General features: G+C 39.1%; 1 protein-coding gene across 1 annotated transcript; it reads right to left on the bottom strand.

Annotated features, from left to right (window-relative positions):
• Positions 1-530: 530 nt before the first annotated feature.
• Positions 531-13638, bottom strand: LOC114371602. Its single transcript, XM_028328989.1, has 5 exons — positions 13506-13638; positions 13229-13431; positions 12992-13046; positions 12607-12864; positions 531-682 (listed from the first exon to the last, which is right to left on the bottom strand). Exons 1-5 carry the CDS (start codon positions 13636-13638, stop codon positions 531-533), a joined length of 801 nt encoding a protein of 266 aa, XP_028184790.1.
• Positions 13639-15762: the final 2124 nt, after the last annotated feature.

Below are 15762 nucleotides of genomic sequence, written 5' to 3'. Positions count from 1 at the left end.
AAGGTACAAACGATGTAGAATGTGAACATTCTACATCGGTTCTGAAGGTAGAACCGATGTAGAATGTGGACATTCTACATCGTTTGAACCTTTAGAACCGATGTAGAATGTTCACATTCTACATTGTTTGTACCTTCAGAACCGATGTAGAATGTCTACATTCTACATTGTTTACACCTCTAGAACCGATGTAGAATGTTGTTTTTTTATTTATTAGTTTCGCAAAATTTTTGTGGCATTCTACCTAGGTAATGTCTCATATGAGACTTAATTTATAAACTCATGTCAAATTTCAACTATCAAAATAGTTAAATAACAATTTATCATTTCACTTACACAAGGTATATGTACAAATATGTAGTTATGATCTAATAGCTACATACAAATATGTAGTTATAAAAATATAGATGCCATTCTAGGGAACAAAACAACTTTTGAATGTAATCAAATATCAAATACATCGACAAGTCATCAGTCACTAGGTGAAAATCAATTCTTCTAAAGCCAAATCAGGATCAACTAACAAGGAATTAAGCTGAAGGAACAAATACCACAGGCTCTGGCTGAATAGGTTCATCCAATCCAGCTTTGATAGCATCCGTAATTTCAATTGATGATATCTTGAATCCTGTTTCACTAGCTCCCTCAATGTGAACTTTTTTTGGAACACAAGCAACAATTGCTACACGAAGTGGTGCAAGATGACTTTTAAACATATTAAATTTAATTTAAAATATAATATAAAATATTTAGTGAAATTCTGATACCAATGACGGATGTCGTACAGGATGTCACGACATCACTCTTCAGAACATGCAGATTATATTTGACAGTGTGAGCAGTTTAAACAAGTAAATAACACAAGAGAATTGTTAACCCAGTTCGGTGCAACCTCACCTACATCTGGGGGCTACCAAGCCAGGGAGGAAATCCACTAAAATAGTGTTAGTTCGAAGATCTAACAGCCACTGTTTACAACCTTCTCACCTAACCACTACCCGTGCAATCTCTACCTAAGAGCCACTCTTAGATATGAGAACCCCTCTCACTCCCTCTCAATCACTCTCCTGTGTTTACAATTAAATCGAATACACACCAGAGATTGCTCTCTGAACAATAGAGATCAACTCCACACACTATAGAGATCAACTCTACACACTCAGGTCCAACACTTGATGTTAGGGTGACATCAAGGTGGCTCACAAAACACTCAAGTCCCAAAACTCACTAAATAACTCTTCAATCCCGGACTTGGTAGAAAACTCGTGCAGCCTTCATGTTTATATAGCCGTGTGCGTTTCTGGGCTGCAACTACTTGTGCTGGATGAGATCTATCATTTTCCTGAAAATCTGCACTTAAAGATCTAAAAGATACAGTTTGATCTTTTAGTTTTTATCTTTAATCTTTAATCCCTGAACGAACTATTCAAGTTTGTAATTCGAACTTTAATTATCTTTTAATTCGTTCCAAGAGATAGATCTTCTTATCTGTTGCTAACTGCACAATAATCTGTTAAAGAGATAATAGATTTATGTGTCCAGTATTTTCGGGCCGGATGTCAGGACATCGTGTCCGACATCGTGGATCCTGCAGCTTCAATTCTTCATTTGACATTTTATCTTGCCTTGTGCATTGTGCAGCCCGATCTGATTCCTTGACATAACGTTGGACATCATGTGCAGCAACTCCAGCTTTCCTTCATTGTCTAAGTGCTTATGTTTTAACAAAATCTTAGCCAATCTTTTAAACACTCAGTAGAGCTAAGCACTAACAATCTCCCCCTTTGGCAAATTTTGTCTAAAACATACTTAGACACTTCCTGAGCAGGTACGAGCAGTTATGCAAGTGGGATCAGCAACTTTCATTATCAGAGTAATCAAGCACAGCGGAATTGGTAATGGCGACAGCAAAATTCTGCAAGTTGCAAGTCATTTCCGTGACATCAGCTTTCTGCTCCCCCTGTCTCCATGCTCTAGCTGCAACATCTTCTATCAGCTACTCGTCTTTTCCAGGATGTCAAGACATCTCACGTGACATCCGCTTTCTGCTCCCCCTGTCTCCATGCTCTAGCTGCAGCATCTTCTATCAGCTACTCGTAGTTACAGTAGCTTACATCAGTCATCATTAGCAGCAGTCTCCCCCTCAAAATCATGAATCATGCATACATCGTATCATACAACTCCCCCTCAAAATCATGAATCATGCATACATCGTATCCTACTACTCACAATCATAGATCATGCATAATACTACTATTGCATACATAGTGCTATTACTCCCCCTTTTTAGACAGAATTTGACAAAAGTAGAATGCATGCAAATATTACAGACCAATAGCAATTAATTGTTCAAAGGGACATGCCCCTATAACTAGTAAGAGTAAAAGGCAAAAATAAAGGTCTGATGGTCATGGGGTGGCTTCAGAATCATCATCATCTGATTCTGTATCCTCTGCTGCATCTTCTCCTTCCTCAGCTGCCTCTTCTTCTTGCTCAGCTGCTTCTTCTTCCTCAGCTGCTTCACCATCATCAATGCCACTGTCTGTGAGTCTTTCGATCAGCCGTTCCAGCTCCATTTTCTTCTCTGTGGTGGCTTTGATGGTTGCTTCCAGCACCTTGCATGTGTCCTTGAGTTCAGCAATCAAGGCATCCTTGGATACAGCACCTGAAGCAGCAGCTTTCCCTGATGTCGAGACAATGTCTGGGACATGTGTCCCCTCAAACAGTTTGTAATGCAGGGATAGAGGAGATTCTCTTTTCATCACAGAGTCAATGTTGTTTAAGATATTGGGATGTTGACTCAACATAATGCCACACAATACAGTTGGGAAGGCAATGGGTAATTTGACAGCAAAAGATTCTGAATGCTTAACAGTTTGATCAAAAATATAGTTTCCAAAATTAAATTTGGACTTTGTTCCAACAGCATACAGAAATTTACCCAAACCTGTGGCAACAGTGGAAGTATGATTGGTGGGTACCCAGTTTGCAGCGCCAATCCTGTGCAAGATTGCATACTTCACACTTAGCTTCCCTGCAGAAAGCTTCCCTTTCTTTGGCCAATGCTGGACTCGTTTGGCAGTGATTTCCTTGGCAATCTGATGCTCAGAAACATCAATATCCACCACTCCTTCAGTAGGTCTGCCCAGGTATTTGTTGATCACAGCAGGGGAGAATCTAACACACTTTCCTCTGACAAACACTTTTTGATAATCATCACTTTTTCTGTTTGTTATGTCAGAGGGAATGTTGACAATGAATTCCCTGACTAGGCTTTCATAACAGTCTCCCAACTTGGTGACTGTCTTCAGTAGTCCAGCAGCCTTGATGAGGTCCATGATCTCCTTGCAATCCAAGGCATTTCTTCCCAGTTCTCTTTCTAAAGCAATTCTGCGTTGATATACAAATTTCCACCTTTCAACATTGCCAATGGAGTGAAATGAGATGTTGTCCAATGGTGCATCAGGGACATTTTCAGGCACCTTTTTCCCTGATTTCTTGGCCCGCTTGATGTCGGGAACATCTAGTTCGACATCATAATCAGAATCAGATGAGGAAATTTCTTTCCTCTTCTTGGAAGGGATTGCAACTTTGCTCCATCTGGATGTGGTAGGAGTGATTGGTGTGTTCTTCTTCTGTGCCATAGTTTTGATTCGTCCAGACCTAGTAATGGGGGCTTTTCCCTTTCTGCCTTGTAATCTTGCTGCAATGCCAGGTGCCAACTTGTTGGCAATGGGTTCCTCATCAGATTCTACTTCTTCTAGGTCAATGAGGTCACCTGGAGCAGGTTCTGGTGCCCTTGGTGCAGGGGTCTCTTCTGTGGCTTGATCTTCTTCTTCTGTTGATTCCTCTTCACTGGGTGAAGGGAGGGCTTCAGCATTTGGAGTGGAAGATGTTGGAACATCTTTCTCAGCATCAGGCACAGAAACATTTGGGGTGGAAGATGTTGGGACATCTTCATCAGCTTCAGGGACAGAAGCATTTTTCAAAATGCTACTCACAATACTGCGGATTTTCTTGTCCATCTCCGTGTCTACTTCCCTAGGACTTGTTGCAAGGCCAGGGTTTTCAGAAGTCTTCACTCCCTGTTGTCGTTTGGGAACCAGTTTCTTGGGGACAGGAGCTTGACCAGGAATCATTTGTATGGGTTGGATATGGAATTCAGGTTGTTCCTGGTTTGATGGAGCTTTGGTGGATGATGGTACAGAGGGTGAACCAGGAGCTGAGGTTTCTTTTGGTGCGGTAGCCATGGAGAAGCAGAGCCTTTGGAATGGTTTCGTGAATTTCTGAGAGCTGTTGGGGAATGCTGATGAAACCGAGAATGCCACGAAAATATAAATTTGAATGAAGAATGTAGAGGGGCGTGTGAAGCAACGGTCGAATCTGTTTTGGCCCAGTAATGAATGTGCTATTAACGTTTGAGCACATTCAAATAGAAGTAATTGCTATAAGTCTTCTAGCAGACAAATGCCCAGCTTGCCCCTCAGTTTTTCAAACTGATTTGCATCCAATGCCTTTGTGAAAATATCTGCTATTTGTTCCTCAGTGTCAACATGCTTCAGTGTGATCACTTTATCATCTACAAGATCTCTAATATAGTGATGTCTAATGTCAATGTGCTTGGTTCTGCTGTGTTGAACAGGATTTTTAGAAATATTAATAGCACTCAAGTTGTCACAGAACAATGTCATGACATCTTGTTCGACATTGTACTCCTTGAGCATCTGCTTCATCCAAACTAGTTGTGAACAGCTGCTTCCTGCTGCAATATACTCTGCTTCTGCAGTAGATAGGGACACACAGTTCTGCTTCTTGCTGAACCATGAAATAAGATTGTTGCCCAGATAGAAGCATCCACCAGAAGTGCTTTTTCTGTCATCTGCACTTCCAGCCCAATCAGCATCACAATACCCAACCAGCATTGAATCTGAACAATGACAGTACATAATCCCATAGTCACTGGTGCCATTTACATATTTCAGAATTCTCTTTACTTGATTCAAGTGACTTATCTTGGGATTGGCTTGATATCTTGCACAAACACCTACTGCATAGGTGATGTCAGGTCTGCTAGCTGTTAAATATAGTAAGCTCCCAATCATGCTTCTGTACAGACTTTGATCAACACTGGTGCCAGCTTCATCTTTTGTCAGCTTCAAGTGAGTAGGTGCAGGTGTTCTTTTATGGCTGGCATTTTCCATCCCAAACTTCTTGACAATGTTCTTTGCATACTTGCTTTGTGAGAGGAATATGGAGTCTTCCATCTGTTTCACTTGAAGTCCCAGAAAATAAGTCAGCTCTCCAACAAGACTCATCTCAAATTCAGATTGCATCTGTTGGACAAAATGTCGAAGCATCTCATTCGACATCCCTCCAAACACAATGTCATCAACATATATCTGTGCTATCATCAAGTTTTCAGCATCTTGTTTGACAAAGAGAGTCTTGTCAATTCCCCCCTTCCTATACCCTTGCTGAGTAAGGAACTCTGTTAGCCTTTCATACCAAGCTCTTGGAGCTTGCTTCAATCCATAGAGAGCCTTCTTGAGCCTGTATACATGATCTGGATGAGTCGGATCTACAAATCCCTTTGGCTGCTCCACATAAGCTTCTTCATTCAGGTATCCATTCAGAAACGCGCTCTTCACATCCATCTGGTACAGCTTGAATTTGAGGAAGCAAGCTACACCAAGTAACAATCTGATGGACTCAAGTCTAGCAACAGGGGCAAAAGTTTCATCAAAGTCTACACCTTCAATCTGAGTGTAGCCTTGAGTAACAAGTCTGGCCTTGTTTCTGGTTATAACACCATCTTCATTGGTTTTGTTCTTGAAGATCCACTTGGTGCCAATCACATTAGTTCCCTCGGGTCTAGGAACTAGCTCCCAAACTTCATTCCTTTTGAATTGCTCCAATTCTTCTTGCATAGCATTGATCCAGAACTCATCAGTTAGTGCCTCTTTCACATTCTTGGGCTCAATTTTGGAGACAAAGCATGAATTGGAGACAATCTCAATCTCCCTTGATCTTGTAGTGACCCCTCTGTTTGGATCTCCTATAATCAGCTCCTTGGGGTGCATCTTCTGGATTCTAATGGAGGGTTTCTTGTCAGGTTGGTTGATGTTTGGTTCATCTGTAGCAGAATCAGAGTTTTCTGCATTTTCTCCACTTTTAGCTGTATCTGCTACATTGTCTCCCGATGTTCTGACATCTTCTTCGACATCCTTCTTTCTTGCTGGAGTTAGATCATCAACAACCACATTGATGGATTCCATCACAGTTCTGGTTCTGGAATTGAATACTCTATATGCTCTGCTGTTTGTAGAGTATCCCAGGAATATTCCTGCATCACTCTTGGGATCCATCTTTCTCCTTTGCTCTCTATCTGCCAAAATGTAACATGGACTTCCAAAGATGTGGAAGTGCTTGACAGTTGGCTTCCTCCCTTTCCAGATTTCATACAGTGTGGTTGGAGTCCCTCTTCTCAGTGTGACTCTGTTGTGGATGTAGCATGCTGTGTTCATGGCTTCAGCCCAGAGATTATAGGGAAGTTCTTTGGCATGAAGCATGACCCTAGCAGCCTCTTGCAAAGTCCTGTTTTTCCTTTCAACTATGCCATTCTGTTGTGGTGTAATGGCTGCAGAGAACTCATGAGTGATGCCTTCAGATGTGCAGAATTCAGTAAACTTGCTGTTTTCAAACTCTCTGCCATGGTCACTCCTGATTCTCTTGATGACACAGTCTTTTTCTCTTTGAAGTCTTAGACTAAACTCCTTGAATACTTCAAAGGTGTCTGATTTTTCTCTGATAAAGTTGACCCAGGTAAATCTGGAGAAATCATCCACAACAACATAGGCATACCTCTTTCCTCCAAGGCTTTCAACTTGCATAGGCCCCATCAAGTCCATGTGAAGTAGTTCCAGCACCCTGGAAGTGGTCTGATGTTGAAGCTTCTGGTGGGACATCTTGACTTGCTTTCCAATCTGACATTCACCACAGATTCTGCCTTCTTCTATTTTCAGATTGGGAATGCCTCTAACAGCACCTTGGTCAATGATTTTCTTCATGCCTCTTAAGTGCAGATGTCCAAATCTTTGATGCCATATTTTGACTTCATCTTCTTTGGAGGATAGACATGTGGAGGAGTAACTGGTTTCTTGAGGTGTCCATAGGTAACAGTTGTCCTTTGATCTGCTGCCCTTCATTAGAACTTCACTCTTCTCATTTGTTACCAAGCATTCTGACTTTGTGAAGTTTACATTGAATCCTTCATCACACAACTGACTGATGCTGATCAAGTTTGCAGTCAGTCCCTTCACCAGCAGTACTTTGTTCAGACTAGGAAGTCCATCATGGACTAGCTTTCCCATTCCAATAATCTTTCCTTTAGAGCCATCTCCAAATGTCACATAGCTAGTGGAGCAGGGCTCAATGTTCACCAGGAATTCTTTAATTCCTGTCATGTGTCTGGAACAGCCGCTATCTAGGTACCAATCTTCCTTAGCTGATGCTCTAAGTGAAGTATGAACAACAAGACTGACAATCTTGTGTTTTGGAACCCACATCATCTTCTTTTTGCTGCTGCTACTTTGAGTTCCATGATGTGGATGGCCATGTAGATGATAGCAAAAGGGCTTTATGTGACCATACTTGCCACAGTAGTGACACCTCCACTTCTTTCTTTTACTTCTTTTACTCTTTTTCTGCTGCGTTCCATGATGTCGAGACCGATGTTGTGACATCGTGGCTCCAGTGCTGTTTTTGGCAGGAACAAATTCTGTCATGGTTATTCTGCCAGCAGATTTATGATTAAACCCAAGTCCTTTCTGGTTTCCAACATTCTTCCCAAGCTGTAGCACCTCATCAAGCATATCTGAGCCTTTATTCAGCATCTTTATTGATTTTGTCATGTTTTCCAGTTTAGAGTTCAGAAAACCAACTTCTCCTTTAAGCTCAGAGATCTCCTCTTCATGTGCCTCCTTCTCAGCCTCCAGATTTGCAATGACCTTCTTCAGTTGTGCTTCTTGCTGAAGGATCTTCTCACTTTTGATGCATAGTTCTCTATAGGATATAGCAAGCTCATCAAAAGTGATTTCACTATCTGTATCACTTGAATCTTCAGCAGATTCAAATCTCCCAGTGAGTGCATTCTCATCTCTGTCAGAATCACTTTCTTGTTCACTCTCTGTATCATCAGACCGACATACAGAAAGTCCTTTCCTCTGCTTCTTGAGATGAGTGGGACATTCAGCTTTGATGTGTCCATAGCCTTCACACCCATGGCATTGAACTCCTTTGCTGTGACTGGGTTTTTCATCTGACCTTTTCTGGTATTCACTACCTTTCCTGATGTCGAAGGGGATGTTCCGGACATGTGGTTTCTGCCTCCTGTCCATTCTGTTCAGCACTTTGTTGAACTGTTTTCCAAGGAGCACAACTGCATTAGCCAGACCTTCATCAGTATCCAGGTCATACTCATCTTCTTCTCCTTCATCATTGGACACGAACGCCAAGTTCTTGCTCTTCTTTTCAGTCCTATCCGAGAGTCCTAGCTCAAAGGTTTGAAGGGAACCAATGAGTTCATCTACTCTCATGTTGCAAATGTCTTGGGCCTCCTCTATTGCAGTGACTTTCATGTCAAATCTCTTAGGCAAAGATCTGAGGATCTTTCTCACCAGCTTTTCATCTGTCATCCTCTCTCCCAAGGCAGTGCAGGCATTGGCAATTTCAAGAATGTTCATGTGGAAGTCATGAATACACTCTTCCTCCTTCATCTTCAGATTTTCGAATTTTGTAGCCAATAGTTGCAATCTGGACATCTTCACTTTGGAGGTTCCTTCATGAGTGGTTTTCAGGATCTCCCATGCATCCTTGGCCACTGTGCATGTGTTGATCAGTCTGAAGATATTCTTGTCAACTCCATTGAATAGAGCATTCAAGGCTTTGGAGTTTCCAAGTGCCAATTCGTCCTCTTCTTTTGTCCAGTCTTCTTCTGGCTTCAATCCATCAGTGGGCTTTCCTTCTGTGTCCAGCATCTTGGGATGTTCCCAGCCTTTGATGACAGCTTTCCAGGTTCTGCTATCCAGTGATTTGAGGAAGGCCACCATCCTAGCTTTCCAGTATTCATAGTTGGTTCCATCCAGAATTGGTGGTCTGTTCACTGGTCCTCCTTCTTTCTCCATGTTCATCATAATTTATCTCCCTAGATCTCACTCAGTGATTTCGAGTGCCTGCTCTGATACCAATTGAAATTCTGATACCAATGACAGATGTCGTACAGGATGTCACGACATCACTCTTCAGAACATGCAGATTATATTTGACAGTGTGAGCAGTTTAAACAAGTAAATAACACAAGAGAATTGTTAACCCAGTTCGGTGCAACCTCACCTACATCTGGGGGCTACCAAGCCAGGGAGGAAATCCACTAAAATAGTGTTAGTTCGAAGATCTAACAGCCACTGTTTACAACCTTCTCACCTAACCACTACCCGTGCAATCTCTACCTAAGAGCCACTCTTAGATATGAGAACCCCTCTCACTCCCTCTCAATCACTCTCCCGTGTTTACAATTAAATCGAATACACACCAGAGATTGCTCTCTGAACAATAGAGATCAACTCCACACACTATAGAGATCAACTCTACACACTCAGGTCCAACACTTGATGTTAGGGTGACATCAAGGTGGCTCACAAAACACTCAAGTCCCAAAACTCACTAAATAACTCTTCAATCCCGGACTTGGTAGAAAACTCGTGCAGCCTTCATGTTTATATAGCCGTGTGCGTTTCTGGGCTGCAATTACTTGTGCTGGATGAGATCTATCATTTTCCTGAAAATCTGCACTTAAAGATCTAAAAGATACAGTTTGATCTTTTAGTTTTTATCTTTAATCTTTAATCCCTGAACGAACTATTCAAGTTTGTAATTCGAACTTTAATTATCTTTTAATTCGTTCCAAGAGATAGATCTTCTTATCTGTTGCTAACTGCACAATAATCTGTTAAAGAGATAACAGATTTATGTGTCCAGTATTTTCGGGCCGGATGTCAGGACATCGTGTCCGACATCGTGGATCCTGCAGCTTCAATTCTTCATTTGACATTTTATCTTGCCTTGTGCATTGTGCAGCCCGATCTGATTCCTTGACATAACGTTGGACATCATGTGCAGCAACTCCAGCTTTCCTTCATTGTCTAAGTGCTTATGTTTTAACAAAATCTTAGCCAATCTTTTAAACACTCAGTAGAGCTAAGCACTAACATTTAGTACATTTTGTTTAGTTTGTCAATAAAAATTGGGAAAATGACACAACAAATGAATAAAATACCATAAATATAACATGATAAAGGAACATTTAAAAACAACTTTAGAAAATAATGGACATGTGAATATATTAAAGTGTAGGAAATGGGAAAAAGAGTACTTGTTTTTTGTGGAGTTTGGACGGGAGTTTTGGGCTTGAAGAAGCATCTCCAGTCCATCTGGTTCTATGTACCTACCAAAAACACAAGTAATAGGAAAAACTATATTTAAAGGGCCGATTCCAAAACCTCAAATTCAATTAAGAAAGCGGGTATCAAAGAGACAATAGGAATTACAGGAAAACACACCAGAAGAATCAATATACCAAATTCCCCAACCTTTTATTTGATAAAAAAAATATAAAAAAATCAAGTGACATAAGGAGGGACTCTAGTTCAAAACTCTGCAACTCATTCAGCTTCCTTCGAAACTTTAAATACCAAAAAAGAGAAACTTTTAAGATAGAAGTTGATGGAATCTTGTAGGATATCCATAATTTAATTCACATCCACTATATATACTCTCAGTAAAATAATTATTAATGATGTTGTCTTCTTATTATCATATAACCAATAACTGATTCCAAGATCTGTTAATAAAAGAAATGAAATCATGTTGGATTAAGTTAGAAACTACTACTGTATACAATAACATCTATTGATCTACGATTGCAATTAGTGTATTAGTATTAACTAGCTAGTATTGCAATTAGAGTATTAGTCTTGCATTAACTGCTTATATCCATATTTCTTGCAATTTTAGTAAGGTTTAAGTATGAGTTTAAGTCTAATAATTAAAATGAGTGGTTATTTTTTAAGTATAGTTCCTGTAAAAAAAAATATGAAATACGAAATAATTGTTTTAATCTATATAAAATGAGTAAACTTTGGTTTTAACTCTTCTAAAATCATTGTTTTTCATTCTCTATGAAATTGCTATTTTTATCCCTAACTTACTTTAAGGTACATAGATAAATACGTATTTATTTTGGAGATCTATAAACCAGCAAAGCCCATGTCACACTTCAACCTCTAGAATCTTAGTCTAAATTCCACCTTAGCATGTATATATATATATATATATATATATATATATATATATATATATATATATATATATATATATATATAATACACATTTCATGAAAAAAGGGAGTATGATATCACTTTATAAGAATAAAAAATGAAGCGTCAAATTTAATAATAGCCAATAGGGTTCATGTAAAAGTTACTAACAATTAATAATATCTAAATATTTAGGCTGTATTTTAATAAGATGATCATTTATAAATTCCATTAATTATTCGAGCTATGAGGCTACGTCACAAATAAACTAATAAAGTAATATTAAAAATCAGGAATTATTTTTTCTTTTAAAATAGGGAAAGACATTAAAGAGTTTTAATAAAAGCAATCTAAACTGGAGCACCAGTAACAATGAGAGCTTCAGTTTATTTCCCTCGAGCACATCAAGCCAAATAATCTCACCAATGTTTTCCCAAGCAATGCAGCCTAAAATCCACGCTCTGCAGCATCAGCTAAATGCAGCTATCCTCACATACCATTCTTTGGCACTAGTATACACTAGCTCAAGGTTAAAGCTTATGCTTTGGGCCCACCAACAAAAATATATTTGTTATTAGCTTTTTATAAAACATTTGACTCAAACTAAAGTTCAGAGTGCAATCATTCAAAGATCAGAACAAAAAATTGCCTCAAAAAGACCTTCAAATGTATACATGACAATGTCTAGTTTAAAATCTGAATTTATTAATTCCGCAAAACTAAAGAGACAACAAGACATTACACAATTGATAAAAGACACCTGCTGCACTTCACATGCACAAAATGAGTTTATTTTACACATTATAGCAAAAGTCTAAAACAACCACCAATACCTTCCAACTTAATCATCCTCAAAATTTTAACCCACCATCTTACTTAGCAATTAGTACACAGTAGTTGTAAACTCCAATCCATAACAGGAGTCTTGGTTCAACTCATTTGTTAATGTAAATTGTAAACTTTAATCAACAAAAGAGAAAGAAGATCCACAACAGTATTGTACAATTTGAAAGCAACACCGTGTCTTCTCCTCTGTTACCCTTGAATACCCTATTACTTTAACCCAGCAGAACTATCTTACCGAAAGCACAACAATACAACTACTAATTCATCAATGAAAAACATTAAAAAACTAAACAAATAAATAAAATACCCAGTTTTGCTTAACACCAACAAAAAATGCACCCACTTCTTAAGCAGAGTTATTGGACTGTTATCAGTGTCCTCCACAAACATTGGAACGTGCAAAGACCTAGCCACACGTGCCTTCTCTCTCTCACAGGTTGGCCTAACATCAAGAAGAATATGTATATGTTCATAAAAAATAGATTAAAATATACCTGGCCACCAGATAAAAGCAATACAGCTAATTTGCCATCAGAAATGGCCTTCAATCCCATTTTCCACCATCTCTCTCGATCCTCTTGACTTCTCTCCACCACCGTCGACACACTACTCTCCGACACAGGCTCAATGGCCGCCACCGGCAGTCCTGAAAGCAATCGCAATTTAGTTACACGCGGCAAAACACATAATCGTTAATCAACATACATGCACGTAAAGAGAAGAATTCGATACAATCAATTAACAAACACGTAATCACTAATTAACATCCAAACCTTGAGATCGCAGCGAGCACCGAATAATCCGGTCAATTCTTGAAAGATCTAAACTCTGCAACATGCAACATATTAATTAAACAAAACAGAAACAAAAATCACACAATAAGGAGGTCAAAATGATCCGAAATTGGAAAATGAGACAAATACGATTTGCAAATCTGAAGTTCCGAACTCGAATCGGAGGCGAATTCGGAGGAGAGGAGAGGGAATTGGATAGGAAGGAATAAAACTTACCTCAATGTCCTTGACGAGAAACTCGCGTTCCTCGTAAGAGAGCTCGTACCAGAGGGCGAAAGCGTGTTCTTGATCGTAGTCTTTCAGTCTCTGGAGAAGAGCTTGCAGTGGAACAACGTCGTTGCCTTCGAATACCACCGACGATGGCTCCCTCATTTTTTCTCTCTCTCTCTTCGGTTCCAGTTTCAGTTTCGATTTCAGATCTCGAAATTATGAAGAGAGTGAGTGAGCGAGGTTCAATGTTGGTGTTAATGTATGGTTGGTTGGTTATGGAGACAGGGGAACGAGGGAGGGGCGACGAGGGAGGGTCCAGCGTCGAGGGAGGGGCCGGCGTCGACCTCCCGCGACGGTTTGTGGAGGTGAGGGAGGGAGGACAAGGTTCCAGCGCCAGACAACACTCGCGTCTCCATGACGAGGAAGGAATAGCAAGAAGAAGAGAGTGTGTCTGAGAAAGAGAGTTTCGGGAAGAGGAAGAGGCATTACATTGGGGAAAGGAAAAAGGCATTGGAAATCACTGAAGCGATTGAGGAGATCGAGAAAGAGGTCGGCATTTAAATTCAAAATTACACAAGTTTAAAGACGGTTTTTCTCGAAACCGTGTTTGAATAATATAAAATAAAAGCGGTTTGGAAAAAACCGTCTTTAAAATGTTATTGCTATTTACAAAAACTGCCATTGCCTTAAACAAAAACGGTTTCAAGAAACCGACTTTAATTACGTGTGGTAGAATACGCCATTTTTAGTAGTGATTTCGCAAGCATCTAAGGACTAACATAGGAGAGATTTAGAGCTTTCCAATCACTCAAACGTTAATTAATTTTGTCCATAATGAACTGGAATGATTGTTTTGAAGCTCGCTTGTGGTGGAGGGGAACTTCAAGATACTCTCCCAAATTCATGGTGCATTGAAATCCTAACTCCAAGGCAATCTCATTTTGTAACGAATTACAAGTATTCCTAGAGAACAAGACTCTAGTTTTTTTCCCACTTACCTTCTAGCCAGAACTGTCACAGAATAGTCAAATAACCTCCTTGATAACTCGGGCTTGCTAGACATTGGCTTCCGCTCAAAGAAAAAGGTCATCCACAAAGGCTAGATATGAAATATTAGGCCCACTTCTCAATACCTGAATCAGATGTTGCACCGCATGATTTATTAAATGAAAAAGGCTTTCTATGCAAAGAAGTAATATTTATGGAGAAATCGGGTCACATTGTCGGACTCCTTGAAATTGAGTGAAAGAGTTCAGCATCTCACCATTCCATAGTACCCTCATCCTTGAAGATGAAATGCAGTGCCGCACCATATTTGTAATGTTCTCGGGAAGAACGATGTACTTCATAGTAGTGTAAATAAAATCCCACTTAAGCCTATCATAGGCTTTCTCCAAATCCACCTTTATCATCATCCATTTCCTGCCAGTTCTCTTATTTTGCATTGTATGGATCATCTCTTAGGCAATGATAATATTGTCACCATTGTTCCCGTTGGGATGGAACTACTTTTATAGGGATTGATCAAAGTTTCGATGACAGGTCTCTACCACCCAGCCAGGATTTTGGTGATAGTCTTGTAAGAGACGCTAATGGACACAACTAGTTCCACTTTAGGGATTAAAGGGATGAGAGTGTCATTCAACACATTAATAGAAGCAAGATTCACTACAAGAAAATAGGTGAATAGCATTGATAAGTCAGTCGCTATGGTAGGAAAATCGGTCGCTAATCAGTCTCTATGGTAGGCAAATGGGTTGCTATATAGATCAACGACTAACCTTGCTTAGGCGCTATAATCTTGGTGACTATTCCATAGTGACTAGTCTTTAGTGACTGATTCTGCAATCAATCTTTAGCGACTGTTTTTGTGACTGGTCTTAAGCAACTATTTCAATTATTGATTATCAATGATTAACAACTACACTAGTATTCATTAATTTAATAGCATAAATTAGCGACTAGTTCAATATCTTAGTCTCAAAATCAGTCACTATTGTAGCATTTGTTTTTTATTTTTTAAAATTCATTTAATAAAAATTTTACTTGATAAACAATAAATTTTACATTGTATTTATCAATACAAATTGACATGATAAACAATAAATTTTTTTAATTTATAAAATTTATCAAAACAAGTATCAAGTTCATCCAAACAAAATATCAAAACATTTACAATAATACATAATTATTGAGTTGACTATTTATCAATAATATGTCAATGCATATAAGTTTGTTTTATAGAATAACTAGTTATCTAGATAACTACACAAAAAGTATCTAAGACTCATCCAAACTAAATATCAAAACATTTGCACTAGTTACTACACAAAATGTCTATCATATTAGATGCTTTGCGTTACTTAAATACCAATTAGGTGCTTGATTTTAGTTGAGATTAGTACCTGCAACAAAACACATGAATACCACATTAGGCATCATTTTCTTACTAGAAAAAATTAAAAAAAAAAGTATATGAAAATTACAAAATCCAAAGAACCTGTGATCCTACATCTTCAGTTCCAGTCATTGAATGGCGA

Source organism: Glycine soja, chromosome 10 (genome assembly GCF_004193775.1).
Source record: "Glycine soja cultivar W05 chromosome 10, ASM419377v2, whole genome shotgun sequence".
Taxonomy (NCBI): domain Eukaryota; kingdom Viridiplantae; phylum Streptophyta; class Magnoliopsida; order Fabales; family Fabaceae; genus Glycine; species Glycine soja.
This window is presented reverse-complemented; position numbering and strand designations above follow the sequence as displayed.